Source organism: Candoia aspera, chromosome 5 (genome assembly GCF_035149785.1).
Source record: "Candoia aspera isolate rCanAsp1 chromosome 5, rCanAsp1.hap2, whole genome shotgun sequence".
In the NCBI taxonomy this organism is placed as follows: Eukaryota; Metazoa; Chordata; class Lepidosauria; order Squamata; family Boidae; genus Candoia; species Candoia aspera.
The window spans coordinates 113,237,860-113,253,880 of record NC_086157.1 but is presented as its reverse complement, the minus strand read 5'-3'; the positions used below and the strand labels follow the sequence as shown (position 1 = coordinate 113,253,880).

The following is a 16,021-nucleotide window of genomic DNA, read 5'->3' as shown; positions in this document are numbered from 1 at the left end:
CGAGCTTATGAGCTGCTGAGCCCAACCGCAAGGAAGGCTCTGTGTTTGTGTGTGAGTGTGTGTGTGTGATTCTGTGCCTGGTCTGTCTTCATGCACAAGTTGATTGACTGATTGGATTGATTATGTGCTATCAGGTCTGTGTTGACTCTTAGGAACCACACAGATTTTCGGCATGATGATCTGTCCCCAGCCTGGTTCTTCAGGCCTTCCAGTCCATGATAGCCTGCACCTTGGCAGGGTCCATTTCTATACCTTTATCAGAAATCCTATACCCCAAGTAGTCAATTTGGGTCTGATGAAAGGCACATTTTGATAGCTTTGCATACAATTCAGCAGATCTGAGTTTACACAAGACTTTCTTTACCAGAGCTACATGCTCTTTCATGGTTTCCGTATAAATCAATACATCATCCAAATACACCAATACACCTTTAAACAGATGTTCATGCAAAACTTCATTGATTAATTGCATAAATACCCCAGGGGCCCCAGCCAACCCAAACGGCAACACCTTATACTGGAAGGCTCCCAACGGGCAATTAAATGCAGTTTTCCACTCATCACCCTCCTTGATTCGTACACGATAGTAGGCTTCTCTTAAATCCAGTTTAGAGAAGATCTTGCCCTTGGCCAGATGTGACAACATGTCCTTTATCAATGGCAAGGGATATTTGTTGGAAATTGAGACGGCATTTAATCCGCGGAAATCCGTACAAAGTCTCAATGTGCCGTCCTTTTTTGGGCGAAAAAGAACCGGCGCCCCCACGGGTGAATTCGCCGGCTCAATAAATCCGCGCTCCAAATTTTTGTCCACAAATTCCCTCAACAGAGTCAGTTCCTTTTGCGTCATGGAATAAATTTTTGGTTTAGGCAATTGAGTGTTGGGTAGCAGTTCTATGGCACAGTCCGTTTTTCGATGGGGAGGCAACTGGTCCGCTTCCTTTTCACCAAATACATCAGCAAACATCCTGTACTCAGCCGGCAAGCCTTCCAGAGGAGAGGCCGGGTAAGGCGGAGTCGCAGCTGCCGCAACCCCCACCATCTCCTCTGGGGCACCCTTCCCCTCTGCCGCTTGATAAAATCCATCCCTAAACGTGATAGTTCGGTAGACCCAGTTTATTTGGGGATTTTGCTGCACCAACCAGGGTACCCCCAACACCACCAATGGTCCCCCAACCGGAGCCACTACAAAAGATAACCCTTCCTGGTGACTGCCCAGTTGCAAGGCTACACGCCCTGTAAAATGGGTGACCGGTTTGCCCCCTGCCACGGACCCATCCAATTGAGTAAAAGCGATGGGTCGCTGTAAAGGGAACGTGGGGAGCTCCAAAGCTGCCACCACGTCGGGGTGCATAAGACACCGGGAACAGCCCGAATCAATCATGGCCCATACTTCCACAGTCTTGGATTGGGAGCCCAATTTCAATTTCACCATGAGTATGCGGTAAGTGCCACTCACCGATGGAGGCTCGCGCCCGTCCTCTACCACCTGCCCAGCGGCGCCCTTTAGAGCAGGTGGCTGGCGTTTCCCGCCGGCTGCGGGATTTCGGTCTCCCCCTCAATTTCGAAGAACATCACATCGTCTCCCTCGGTTTCAGCCACCGCAGCTTTCTGTTTCCTCGGCAATGCAGGGGACTTTGCTGGCGGTTTTCCGGGCCGTTCCTCTACCTTCGCTTTTGGGCATGCTGCCACTCGATGCCCCTCCTTACCACATCTCAGACACAAGCCTTTTGCGTATCGCTTCTCCCGCTCCTCGTCCCAGGGTCGTTGTCCCGGTTTCCCCCCGGTGGTCGATGGGCGGCTGGGCTTCACCTCCCGCCCTGACTTGGCGGTCTTCCGCTGGGCAAAGATCTCCTGGGCATGTTCAGCCCTCCCCGCCAGCAGGATCCACTCATACAGCGTGTATGGGTCGTCCCTCCCCAGGGACCATCGTAGCACTTCTGTATTCAAGCCATCCTTGAAGAGCTCGATAATGGTTGCCTGGGACCAGTCATCCACCTTCCCAGCTAGCGCTTTAAACTCCAAAGCATAATCGGCCACTGATCTGAACCCCTGCTTGAGTTCCTTCAGGGCTCGCTTTGCTCTCTCCTTTGCTAAGGGGTCCTCGAAGTGTTGCTTCAACGCCCCGAGGAACTCCTCGAGACTTTCCAGTTCAGGCGCCTCCGACTGGCACATCTGGACATACCAGTCTGCCGCCCTCCCCTTCAGTTTGGTGGCAATGGTGATGATCCTTGCCTTTTCCGATTGGAAAAACGCCCCCCATTCTTCCATGTAGGCTTTCGCGTTCGTCAGGAAGAACGAGAGTTTGGTCGGATCCCCATCAAACTTGACAGGGAAGTCTCGCATGCCGCCTCCCGCCGCGCTGCGCCCCACCACCGGTGCTGCCGCGGCTCGTGTTTCCCTGGCTCGGGGCGGCACGGGGCCCCGGGGCGATCGCCCTGGCGATGCTGCGATTTCCATCTGGACCGACTGGTCCCCTTCGCGCCTCCGCACCACCCGTCGCCGTTCCGGGGACAGCCCCTGGGACGAGGGGGTTGAATGCCTTTGGCTTGATTCTTCCCGGACCTCTCGCAACGAGGTCACATCCAAGCTCAGCTGTTTCAATATAGCTTCCAACGAATCCATTTTGGACTCCAACACTCGGATCCGATCCGGAGTGGGTGAGCCCTCCGTTGGCTGCACCTGCACCACGTTGGGGGATAATGGGTATCTCTGCCTCCAGGAGGGACCCCCCGTTGCCGTGGCATCTCCTTGGGTCTCATCCCAGGTGAGCAGCTCGCCCGCCGAAGTTACGGTGGTCTCTGGGGCCGTTTTCAGCCCCCCGGCTTCACTCTCCGACTCGGAGCTCGCCTCCTCTCGGATGGCTGACAGCTCCCCACCCTGGGACGGTCGGCCGGACTGCCTCACGGTCGAGTCCGGTTCCCCTTCCTCCATCATCATGATGTCGGGTTCAGTCATCGCGGGCTCTCTCCCTCACAGGGTTAGACGCTTGTCTTTCCTGGACAGGGGCCAGCGGAGTTAGGAACTTAGATTCTCAGCTTTATGTAATGATTGCCCTAGCCCCAAATACTCAGACTCACAAGAGGATGCTGAATGAAATCTGATTTATTGAAGTACTAGAGACAAATACAGAGAAAGCTGAGAATGAGCAAAAGCGCGCCAAATACAAACTTAAACCCTTGCTTCAAACGTATCCCGCCTCCCTCGTAACAGCCCCGCCCGGCACAGGTGCTAGCAATCGTCAGAGTTGCTAGCCTGGGAAAGTAACCTTGAGCGCAGTAGATAATACAAATACATTCCAAAGCAAAGCCAAAAGATAATGGTTCCCATCCTCCCTAGACAACTGAAACACGCATCCAATTAATGACATGCGAAACGTTACGATGCATCAAAGACATTGAAACGGCGCACATGACAGGTGCCCCCATCGCCACTGGAGCTGAGTCCCTCCACCTTGCTGCCTGCCGTCCTCTTCTTCTTATGCATGGGGTGGTTGTTGTTTATTCGTTTAGTCGCTTCCGACTCTTCGTGACTTCATGGACCAGCCCACGCCAGAGCTTCCTGTCGGTCGTCAACACCCCCAGCTCCCCCAGGGACGAGTCCGTCACCTCTAGAATATCATCCATCCATCTTGCCCTTGGTCGGCCCCTCTTCCTTTTGCCTTCCACTCTCCCTAGCATCAGCATCTTCTCCAGGGTGTCCTGTCTTCTCATTATGTGGCCAAAGTATTTCAGTTTTGCCTTTAATATCATTCCCTCAAGTGAGCAGTCTGGCTTTATTTCCTGGAGGATGGACTGGTTTGATCTTCTTGCAGTCCAAGGCACTCTCAGAATTTTCCTCCAACACCACAGTTCAAAAGCATCGATCTTCCTTCGCTCAGCCTTCCTTATGGTCCAGCTCTCGCAGCCATATGTTACTACAGGGAACACCATTGCTTTAACTATGCGGGCCTTTGTTGTCAGTGTGATGTCTCTGCTCTTAACTATTTTATCGAGATTTGTCATTGCTCTTCTCCCAAGGATTAAGCGTCTTCTGATTTCCTGACTGCAGTCAGCATCTGCAGTAATCTTTGCACCTAGGAATACGAAGTCTTTCACTGCTTCTACATTTTCTCCCTCTATTTGCCAGTTATCAATCAAGCTGGTTGCCATAATCTTGGTTTTTTTGAGGTTTAGCTGCAAACCAGCTTTTGCACTTTCTTCTTTCACCTTCATCATAAGGCTCCTCAGTTCCTCTTCACTTTCAGCCATCAAAGTGGTATCATCTGCATATCTGAGATTGTTAATGTTTCTTCCAGAGATTTTAACTCCAGCCTTGGATTCCTCAAGGCCAGCTTGTCGCATGATGTGTTCTGCATACAAGTTGAATAGGTAGGGTGAGAGTATACAGCCCTGCCGTACTCCTTTCCCAATCTTAAACCAGTCTGTTGTTCCGTGGTCTGTTCTTACTGTTGCTACTTGGTCGTTATACAGATTCTTCAGGAGGCATACAAGATGACTTGGTATCCCCATACCACTAAGAACTTGCCACAATTTGTTATGGTCCACACAGTCAAAGGCTTTAGAATAGTCAATAAAACAGAAATAGATGTTTTTCTGAAACTCCCTGGCTTTTTCCATTATCCAGCGGATATTGGCAATTTGGTCTCTAGTTCCTCTGCCTTTTCTAAACCCAGCTTGTACATCTGGCAATTCTCGCTCCATGAACTGCTGAATTCTACCTTGCAGGATTTTGAGCATTACCTTACTGGCATGTGAAATGAGTGCCACTGTTCGATAGTTTGAACATTCTTTAGTGTTTCCCTTTTTTGGTATGGGGATATAAGTTGATTTTTTCCAGTCTGATGGCCATTCTTGTGTTTTCCAAATTTGCTGGCATATAGCATGCATTACCTTGACAGCATCATCTTGCAAGAGTTTGAACAGTTCAGCTGGGATGCCGTCGTCTCCTGTTGCCTTGTTATTAGCAATGCTTCTTAAGGCCCACTCAACCTCACTCTTCAGGATGTCTGGCTCTAGCTCACCGACCACACCGTCAAAGGTATCCCCGATATTGTTATCCTTCCTATACAGGTCTTCTGTATATTCTTGCCACCTTTTCTTGATCTCTTCTTCTTCTGTTAGGTCCTTGCCATCTTTGTTTTTGATCATACCCATTTTTGCCTGGAATTTACCTCCAATGTTTCTAATTTTCTGGAAGAGGTCTCTTGTCCTTCCTATTCTATTGTCTTCTTCCACTTCCGCGCATTGCTTGTTTAAAAATAATTCCTTATCTCTTCTGGCTAACCTCTGGAATTTTGCATTTAATTGGGCATATCTCCCCCTATCACTGTTGCCTTTTGCTTTCCTTCTTTCTTGGGCTACTTCTAGTGTCTCAGCAGACAGCCATTTTGCCTTCTTGGTTTTCTCTTTCTTTGGGATGTATTTTGTTGCCACCTCCTGAACAATGCTGCCAACTTCTGTCCAGAGTTCTTCCGGGACCCTATCTACTAAGTCCAGTCCCTTAAATCTATTCTTCACCTCCACTGCATATTCCTTAGGAATATTAGTGAGCTCATATCTAGCTGATCTGTGGGTCTTCCCTAATCTCTTTAGTCTGATCCTAAATTGTGCAAGAAGAAGTTCGTGATCTGAACTACAGTCAGCTCCAGGCCTTGTTTTTACCGACTGTACAGATGTCCACCACCTTTGGCTGCAAAGGATGTAATCAATCTGATTTCGGTGTTGTCCATCTGGTGAAGTCCATGTATAAAGCCGTCTCTTAGGTTGTTGGAAGAGAGTGTTTGTTATGCAGAGTGAATTGTCTTGGCAAAATTCTATCAGCCTGTGTCCTGCTTCGTTTTGTTCTCCCAGGCCATACTTACCTGCAATTCGAGGTGTCATTTGACTGCCCACCTTAGCATTCCAGTCTCCTGTGATGAAAATAACATCTCTTTTAGGCGTGTTGTCCAGTAGGTGCTGCAGATCCTCATAGAACTGCTCTACTTCAGCTTCTTCAGCATTTGTGGTTGGGGCGTATATTTGGATCACTGTGATGTTAGATGGCTTGCCCTGAATTCGAATTGAGATCATTCTGTCGTTTTTTGGGTTGTATCCAAGCACTGCTTTAGCCACTTTACTATTAATTATGAAGGCTACTCCATTTCTTCTGTGGTCCTCTTGTCCGCAGTAGTAGATCTGGTGGTCATTTGATGTGAAGTGGCCCATTCCAGTCCATTTCAGTTCACTGACGCCCAGAATGTCTATCTTTAATCTTGTCATCTCACCAATAACCACATCCAATTTGCCCTGGCAAATTGCATGGGGTGGGGGGTGGAATAATTCTGACAGAGTTTGTGCCCTTAAGGAATATGGAGCTGACCTTGGGAACAGGGAAGGAATGAGTAAGCCTCTAAGGGGAGACTTGCAGAAAAGACAACTCGGTCTTGAAAAAGGGGAAAGTTCGAGAAAGAAACTCAAAATAACCCCGCCTTGATTTGGTTTGGTGTAAGATGAAACTCAGACAGGTTTTCAAAGCTTCTGTTATTATACCCTACCAGGATGAAGTAGCATCCCTGAATCCCTTCAGTGTCTGTTTCTTAACTTGGCCTACCGTGAAGGGCTGACAACAACCTTGAAAGCCTGTCCAAGCTTCTTTCTGTCCCATCTTATACTAAACAATCCAAGGTGGGGTTATTTTGAGGTGGGTTTTTTTCCATGCTGGCTTCAAATTCTGGACTCTGTAATGGCTTCTCCAAGTCTTAAGAATGTGTTCCTTCCTCCCGAGGTATGCCGGTGTGTCAAATTTCTCAGTGCGCCCCATTTTAAGCTAATGGCTCAGCTAAAACAGAATCCCATTGTTTCTGTTTAATATGAAACAATAGCTCACCCATCAGAGATTTTCTTTTTCTTCTGGAGATATTTAGAAAAAATTCTGATTCCCTGACCCACTATTTTAGCAGAGAAATATCGATTTGTCCAGCTCTTGAACCTATGATGGCTTCGGAAGGTAACAGATTATTCCCCCAGACTCAGAGAAAGTCTGAAAGGGTCCAGCTGGCCCTAACACAACAGCTGTGCGACTCACTCATCCTTCCACCATCTTTCCTACCAAAGAGAGCTGAGGGGGGATCAGAAATGGACGCGCATCCTAAGTCTCTTTGGTCTTGCAGCTGGTGAAGACGGTGGACCTGGACCCAGGCACGAACTACATCTTCGGTTTCCATCCTCATGGCATCATGGTGGCTGGCGCGTTCATTAACTTCTGCACCGAAGCAACTGGCTTTTCCAAGCAATTCCCGGGACTGACTCCTCACATGATGATGTTAAATCTCTGGTTCCGGGCCCCCTTTTTCCGGGACTACCTGATGAGTGGAGGTAAGCAAACTCAGGAAGGATCTCTGATGAACTGGGAACCTTCTGGAAGAGGAGGAGAAAGCTTCTCCGGTCCAGGGTGAGCTGCGGATCCTCTGGGAATTTTGACGGGTCTCGCTCCCGCCAAATGGTTATTGCTGGAGGAAACATCTGTTGGAGAAAACGGGTGGATTTCTTTTCACCCCGTTTACAACCTTCACGTTTTCTCTCCCTTCCCCACGGCCCTGCAGGGATTTCGTTGGGGACTCAAGCGGGGCACCAGAATACTTCGGTCTCCAGATGCTTATTATGGGTTGGCAAAGCCAGGTCAAGCCCACATGGACAATGCTCCGTGGGCAAGACTTTGGCACAGAAAAACAGGGTGTATTTATAACTGAGCCACAAGGAGATACAGGAATATATTACATGATTGGCTATGGATAGTTTAAAAGAGATTCTCTAGGTCAGTGTTTCTCAAGCTTGGCGACTTTCAGATGGGTGGACTTCAACTTCCAGAATTCCCCAGGGCTGGCTAGGGAATTCTGGGAGTTGGAGTCCACCCATCTGAAAGTTGCCAAGCTTGAGAAACACCATGCTAGAGGGTGGCCCTTTGTTATGCACCATGCTGGCTTCCCATTTTAAAAATTAAAATAGTTTATTTTAAAGGTGGGGCAGAGAGCTTGGTAGTTTCCAAAGGAAGCCACCACAGAACTATGGGCGACCCAGATGGAGGAGAAGGCCGATATGTGGTTCCTGCATCTGGCTTTAACATTCCTCTTCTTTCTCCTGCTTTTCTTCACCCAGGTTTAATTCCCTCTGACAAGGAATCGGCTTCCTACCTTTTGAGGAAGGAGGGAGGTGGAAATGTCATCATCATCGCGGTGGGAGGGGCCCAAGAGGCCCTAGATGCCCGCCCTGGAGCATTTACCCTCCTGTTGGAAAGCCGGAAGGGCTTCGTTCGGCTGGCCATAGAGCATGGGTGAGTCGGAATGGCCTTTGGAGGACATGGTCTTCTTGTGCAGGTAGTCCTCGCTTAACGACCACAATTGAGACTCGGACCCAATTTTATGACCTTTTTTGTGGCAGTCATTAAGTAAATCACCACGATCGTTAAGCAAACCATGCGGTTCCCCACTGATTTTGCTTGCCAGCAGCCAGCCGGGAAGGTAGAAAATGACCATGGGATGCTGTGATGGTCATAAATGCGAACCAGTTGCCAAGTTGCCAAGTGCCCAAATCATGATCATGTGACCACAGGGATGCTGCAACAGTCATAAGTGTGAGCACTGGTTGTAAGTTGGTTTTTTTGACACTGTCATAAGTCTGAACCATCGCTAAACGAATGGTCATTGAGTGAGGACTACCTGTACAGCTATTGTCAGAACTCTGCTTGTGGCTAGAGTTACCTCATTTCCTGGTCCGAGTGGGATTGTTCTGCTGTCCAGGAATCCTGGTTGGTATCAAGCCCCCCACAGCTGGGCAAGATCAAGGAAGTATCCTTAATGCCCCTCTGGGGTAAATGCAGAATCTTGGACCCTTCATGAGGAATTTTGCAGCCTCTTTCATCGAGAGTTGTTAAGGTGGAGTCTCTCGGAACCATCTACAATGCTTCTTTCCAGCTTTCTCCCCACCTGGGCTCAGTTGCTGCGTAGGAGGTCAGCTGCCACCTTCTCTCTCGTGACTGTTGATGCCTAACCTCCCGTTCGTTCCTTTCCATAGCTGGTTTCCAAAATGCAGGGCTGTATTGATCGCCAAAGGGGAGGGTGGGTTTAGTCACTGCCCGAATTTGCTCTCCCTCCCTTGCAGGAACAAAGGGGAAGCGGGCTTTGAAAGCATCCTGGAGCTCTCGCACCAGCCTGCTAACCGTGACATTTGTCCCAGTTCAGCTGCTAAGGCATGGTGCCCTGTCTGAAAGCCGGCTGGAAACATTTCCTGCCCGGAACAGCCGGCCAGCTGGTCAGGTCTTCCAACCTGTTGTAGCTTTATGCCTCTCACTACAAAACCAGTGCAGCTGTTCATAATCTTGCCCTAGGGAATTACATGGTCTTGGTGACTCCTGAGCCATGCATGCCCTTGGCTCAACTTCACATCTCCCTCCTTCCCTCCCTCCCTCCCTCCCTTCCTTCCTTCCTTCCCCTACCTCAAGGTCCCCTGATTAGAAATGGGGGAACAAGTGGATATGGTTTGATCCAAAATGAGATTTCTGGGATGGATCCAATTGCTCTCTTTATGCTAGGACACATATAGCTAAATGACTTATTTCTGGGTTAATATAGACTGGAGGTATTAATAGCAGCTAAAGAACTGGCAGCTGTGAAGGGGTTAATGCTTTGACGGTGCCTCTTATGATCCAGCTGAGCTTAGAAAGAATTGCCAATCTATTGCAAATTATCCATAATTCTACCAAGAGATCTTGATTTATCTTTGTCCCAGCTCTGATTATATATTATTATTATTATTTTATTTCTTCTAATTTGCCCAAGAACTAAGGTTCCTTAAGCAGATTACAGAGTTTCTAAAAACATTTTATAAACTAAGAGACACCCCCCATATAATTAAATGCAATTAATAAATAGCCAGAGAACCAGTTTGGTGCAGTGGTTAAAGGCACCAGGCTAGAAACCAGGAAACTGTGAGTTCTAGTCCTGCCTTAGGCATGAAGCCAGCAGGGTGACCTTGGGCCAGTCATTCTCTCTCAGCCCCAGGAAGGAGGCAATAGCAAACCACATCCAAAACATGTGGCCAAGAAAACTGCAGGAGCTCGTCCAGGTGGTCACTAGGAGTCAACACTGACTTGAAAGCATCAAAAATAATGATGATTAAAAAAAATAATTAGCATAGAAAAGATGCAAAATATATACAAGTTTAAGCTGTATTCAAACACACCTAACCTACAGTAGTTCCTGAATCAACCCATTTTCTGGGTTCATTTGAGCCATAAACTAACCACAGAACCTGGCTTTGCCCAACACATGAAAATTTTGACCAAGGTTGAACACTAATCAAATGTAGTACATTATTCAGCTTTCTTCAAAGTCTATCATTCTATGATTCTATATATGTTCTACCAAAATCAGCCAGGTCTTCACCTGTCCTGGTTAAGTGTGTTGTGTGGACAAGGTATTGGATGGGCCCTTAAAATCTTACTGGCCACAAAGCTGTAAAAATGCCAAGGAGAAATGGGTATGCCTTGGACTGCTGATGAAGACATTTTTTATTTTATTTTATTTATTTATCAAATTTATGGCCGCCCATCTCACTGAAGGTGACTCTGGGGGGCGTACAATAATCCAATAGAACAACGCATATATAAAAACAATCATATAACCAGGCCTTGAGGGACTTACAGAACATCAAGAGAGATGGAGCCTACCCACATCATCAACATCACGCTCAACCCCTGGAGATGACTTTTGCACCTTGAAGTCCAAGCGTGAAGAGGGGTGGGGATACCACCACATGTCATTCACAGACTTCCTTCTAGGTTGAAAACCGTCAAGGAACAGGGCTTGAGAAGGGCTACAAACCGGACCGAATATCAGCTACTCTGCCTGGGTACATATAAAAGGCCCTAATCCATCTTCTGCAGCCACCCAGCCTGCCTCAGCTGCCCCAGCCCTACTGATTCAATCCCTTCCTTCCTGCTCTTAGCACGCCGCTGGTCCCTGTGTTTTCCTTTGGAGAGAATGAGCTGTATGATCAAGTCGAGAACCCCAAAGGGTCCTGGCTGAGGTGGACGCAAGAGTGTCTCCAGAAGGTCATGGGGATCTCCTTGCCTCTCTTCCACGCCAGAGGGATCTTCCAATACACCTTTGGATTTATTCCATATCGGCGGCCAATCTACACCGTGGGTAAGTCCCTGTTTGTTACGTGGCATCCAGAAAGAAGAGGCAGGTAAAACAGGGAAGGGGCTCCTGTGCATGTTCCACCTGCATCATTCTTGATGCTCCCGTAGCTTCTCAAAGGATTATTCTGTGTTGTTTCAAAAAGGACTTCTGATGCCAGCTTGGCCGGAATCATCATCGCTGAACAGTTGAATGGGATTCCAGCTGGGATGTAGACCTGCAGCTAAGAAAGTATCTCCAAGGCTTTGATGCATTTGCCTTTTTTTTAAATGTAATTCAGAGGATAACATTATGCAGTTTTGCAAATAAATGCAAACGACATAATTTTCTCCACCCCTGATGCTTCTGATTCCTAGCCCCCCCCTTCTCTTCAAGGATCTGAGGCTAGTGATGCTGAATGGCCAACTCTTGCTAAGGCAAAATGCAGCATCGGCTTGTCCCAGTTTCTAATGCTTGCATCGAAATTGTGCCTTTCACCCAGGAAGGAGCACATGGGACTGTTCAGTGTGCAGAATGAATGCAAAAGGAACAATAAAACAAAACAACTGACAGTAGAAACCGAATCCAGACCCAAATGGGACAGAAGCATCATCACCTACTCCCTATAGACCAGCATTTCTCAACCTTGGCAACTTTAATCTGTGTGGACTTCAACCCCCAGAATTCCCCCGCCAGCCATGCTGGTGGGGGAATTCTGGGAGTTGAAGTCCACGCAGCTTAAAGCCGCTAAGGTTGAGAAATGCTGATCTGGTGTTTCCTGCAAAGCTAGAAAATGTGTAATTTTTATCGTCTCTTGGGTCCATTGATAAAAACACGCCTTTTTAAAAACTGAGTGCAAGTCTTGGTGACCTGCATCCAGGCCGTCTTCTAAGCAATAATATGGAAGTGGGGTGTTTTTCAACCTCCCGGTCTAGCCTCCAGCCCTGGGATTCTCTGGCGATCTCTCATCCAAATATGAAACAAATCTGACTTTATTTAGCATGTTGAGGTCAGCCCAGGCTAGCTAGGTACTGACCCCTTCTTTGGAGGTCCATCCACCCAGCAGAAATAGATTTCCAGAAAAGTAAAATGTCCCTGGCGTCAGGGGCTACATGGGCCCATCACTTTCACCTTCTCAGCAACAGCACAGAAATCGGAGATGTTTGACTTCCTACTCTTTCGGCCCTTCGAGGGAGGCCAGGCCAAGAATAGATACTGTTGGGGTTTGTGGAATAGATTAACTGAACCTTGAAAGCCTGTCCGCAGTCTTCACTGCTCCCTTTATAAGGGCAACAAGGTCAAGGCAATCTCTTTCTCACACTTTCTACTTTTCAAAGACTAACTCCTTGGCCTCCCCTCCTTCCTTCTCAAGGCCAGAGCTACATTCCTCTACCTACTCTAAAGCACAGCCTTGGACTTTCTGGTTGGTCTCCCATCCAAATCCTGCCCTTCAGCCTTTGGAGATCCACCATCGTTGCTCAGTACTGCCATCTGCTGGGCGTGAGGCTGTAGTTTCCTCCTCCTTATTTAGCATCCTGCCCCAACCAAATCTGCAGATACAAAGTTCTGCTTGGTGATTGGTACTGCTAGGGGCACGCACAGGTTCCTGCTTCAGCTGTGTCCTCCTGCTTGGTTGTCCTGCTTTCCCTTAATGTAATGGTCTGTGGGAAAGACCTTGGGAGGCGGGGCCAAGAGATGCTGCCAAGGGAATGGACAGATAAGAGGCTGCTGAGCCCACAGCTGGACTGTAGGAGAGGCAGGAGGCTCAGAAGGGACCCTCCCTAGTTTCTCGGGCTGTAAAGGAGACATGGAGAGAATTGTACTTTCAGACTTGCAAGATTCTGCTAATGTAGCCTCCCAATAGTCGAATCAGCTCATCTGGCCATGTTTCCTGTCTGGTCCACCTGGGAAGGCTGACACTTAATGCCTTAATGTTTGTCTCCCTCCAACCCCCCGCCCCCAGTGGGAAAACCCATTCAGGTTAAGAAGAAGCACAACCCCAGCCAAGACGAAGTGGATGAGCTCCATCAAAGATACCTGGAGGCGCTCTGCAAGCTATTTGAGGAACACAAACTGAAGTACGACGTGCCAGAGGACCGGCATCTTTCTTTCAGATGAGACCGGAAAGCCACGAACCACGTGTCTTCTTTGGCACTGGTGGGAAAGAACTGAAAACATCGGACCTGCAAGTGATGGGTCAAGCAGGAAGAACTTCCTTTCCCACCCTGGTGGCTGCGAAGCTGCCTCTTTCTCACCCTTGTTCTGTATCGGTCCCTTTTTCTGGGGGTGGGGATGAAATAGATTTTGGAGTTCAAAAGAGCATCTCTGGCATTGGAAGACTGTTCTCCGAGCATGAACAAGGATTGGAAGAAAATGAGCAATAGGGAATTTAGCAGAAAGAAATTGTACTCAACAGGGAATCCGTCTAATGCACTGTTTTTCATCCTTGGCAACTTTAAGATGGGTGGACTTCAACTCCCAGAATTCCTGAGCCAGCATGCTGGCTCAGGAATACTGGGAGTTGAAGTCCACACAGGCTGGCTGGAAATTCTGGGAGTTGAAGTCCACAGGCACTGGCTGGGGAATTCTGGGAGTTGAAGTCCGCCCATCTTAAAATTTCCAAGGTTGAAAAACACTGGTCTAATGGTTTGAAGACCACGGCTTCTACCTTTCCCATACGTGGTTACGGGACCAATGATCTGGTTAGAAGATTGCAAACTTTTCAAATGAATGGACTAGCCCATGCTGTAGCAGCTGCAGGAAGGAGCGTCATGAGCCATAGCCCCTCGTGTGACCATTTGTAATCAAATCATGGCAAAGCAGATATACTGCGTTGCCTTTTACCGCTTGTCTGGACCACTTTAGTTTCATTGCTCTGCTGCTCTTTTCTGTATTTTTTTAGATCGTAAGAGTTGGACCTACAGTGTATAAAGAACACAAAGTATTTTGAAGGACTGTTTTTGTAAACTGCCTTATGGGACCCAGGTTTCGGCTGAAAAGCAAAATGAAAATGTCTGAAATAAGATCAGTTGAAGGAAGAGAGTTGGGGTCAGTTATCCCTAATGGGAAATTTCCCAGCAAAACGTGGAGGTCCCTTGCAATCCAAAGAATTAGATACAATTACGATTATTAATGCAATTTGCTACTTTTCCCTTGAAAACACCCAGACAGCACCATGGCTGCGTTTACACGACACATTTAACCAGATCAGTTACAAACCAAACTGCTGCATTCAGACAAACATACTAAGTTTGGTTCATATTAATTTGGATTCCCCTTTTGACCATGTGGTGTGAACTCAACCTGCTTGGTTAGTTTATGGCTCTGTATATTTTGTACACTCAGAAAAATGAGTTTTTTCGATAATCCAAAGAACTGGTGTGGGGCAGTGGTGAAAGCGTTGGGCCTGGGTCCCAGTTTTAAGACCTCTTGCAGCTGTAGAAGACCCTTGAGTGGCATGGGATAGTCACTCATCTCCATGCAGCTTACCTCACAGGGCTGTGTTGTGGGGCAAAATAAGAGGACAGAGTGATATGGACATCTCCAGAAGGAAATGTGGGATATACAGGTAGTCCTCACTTAACAACCATTCATTTAGTGACAGTTCAGACTTACAATGGTGTAGAAAAAAACAACTTATGTCCGGTTCTCACACTTATAACCGTTGCAGCATCCCTGAGGTCACGTGATCACGATTTGGGCGCTCGGCGACCAGTTTGCAATTATGACCGTCGCAGCGTCCTGTGGTCACATGATTGCCATTTTCAACCTTCCCAGCCAGCTTCTGGCAAGCAAAAGCAACAGGGAACCATGTGGTTGCTTAACAACTATGTGTTTCACTTAACGCCTGTGGTGATTCACTTAACGACCACCACAAAAGGTCATAAAATCGGCTTGGATTTGCTTAATGACCGCTTTGCTTAGCAACTGAAATTCTGGTCCCAATTCTGGTCATTAAGTGAGGACTACCTGTAAGTCTGAGAACTAAGAGAGGCAGAGTAGTCTAGGAGTGGGAGATGCAGCCTCAAATCCTTCCACAGAAGATCCGGGGGGGTGGTCTTTGGACCAGTCAGTCCCTGCCCTTCAGCTCCCCTCCCTGGGCTCCCTTTGACTGGATTAAAATAAAGTGAGATCCCTCGACAAGCTGCCTTTTGCTCCTGCAGAAAAATGGAGAAGTAAATCTAGCTAACAAATTAGCGAGCTCTTTCAAGAGAACAATTAAGAAATCCAGGGAGAATGTTCTAAACCTCTTGACACATTCCCCCAGTAACCTTAGCTGTAATCCTCTGGAACGATGAAGTGGTTGCTGAATGTAATTTCTTTGTGGGCTATTTCTAGTGGTCTGTGGCTTGAACGATTAGTCTGGGACAGTGTTTCTCAACCTTGGCAACTTTAAGATGGATGGACTTCAACTCCCAAAACTCCGCAGCCAGCATGGCTGGTTGAGGAATTCTGGGAGTTGAAGTCCACCCATTGTAAAGTTGCCAAGGTTGAGAAACACTGGTCTGGGAGGTGCTTGAAGGAATCAGCAGACTTCGCCTGGGGTTGGAGACGGTGGGAAAGGCCACATGGCTGATTGCTACATCATCTCTGGTGGCTTTTGGGTCTGTCTCGCCGGCCGACCCCTTGCCTTCATTTTCAGTTTTTGGAATGATTAATTTAATTAATGCATTTTAAATTTAAGCCGATTCATCTTAATGCAACCCGCAGGAGCAGATTCTTCCACTGGGGATCCCCTGCAGCGTAGCCCTGAGATTTGGGTTCAAATCCAGCCACTCGGCTTTGGGGCAGGAAAGCCAGTTTGACGGTTTTGAGGGTGAAATTAAGCAAGCGCAGCTGAGGCGAGAAAGCCCATCAAAGGCTTTA

At 47.8% G+C, this 16,021-nt stretch overlaps 2 protein-coding genes across 2 annotated transcripts in view; one reads left to right on the top strand and one right to left on the bottom strand.

Moving 5' to 3' along the window:
- LOC134499303 (2-acylglycerol O-acyltransferase 2-A-like) overlaps window positions 1-13,414 on the top strand; it is a 35,070-nt gene extending 21,656 nt beyond the window's left edge. The window contains exons 3-6 of the mRNA XM_063305974.1: window positions 7,151-7,355; window positions 8,136-8,310; window positions 10,983-11,182; window positions 13,119-13,414. Coding sequence (XP_063162044.1) covers window positions 7,151-7,355; window positions 8,136-8,310; window positions 10,983-11,182; window positions 13,119-13,273 — 735 coding nt within the window. The 3' untranslated portion in view covers window positions 13,274-13,414. The remainder of the gene's footprint in view (window positions 1-7,150; window positions 7,356-8,135; window positions 8,311-10,982; window positions 11,183-13,118) is intronic.
- Window positions 1-16,021, bottom strand: part of SERPINH1 (serpin family H member 1) — a 415,650-nt gene that overhangs the window by 318,913 nt on the left and 80,716 nt on the right. The window lies entirely within an intron of this gene.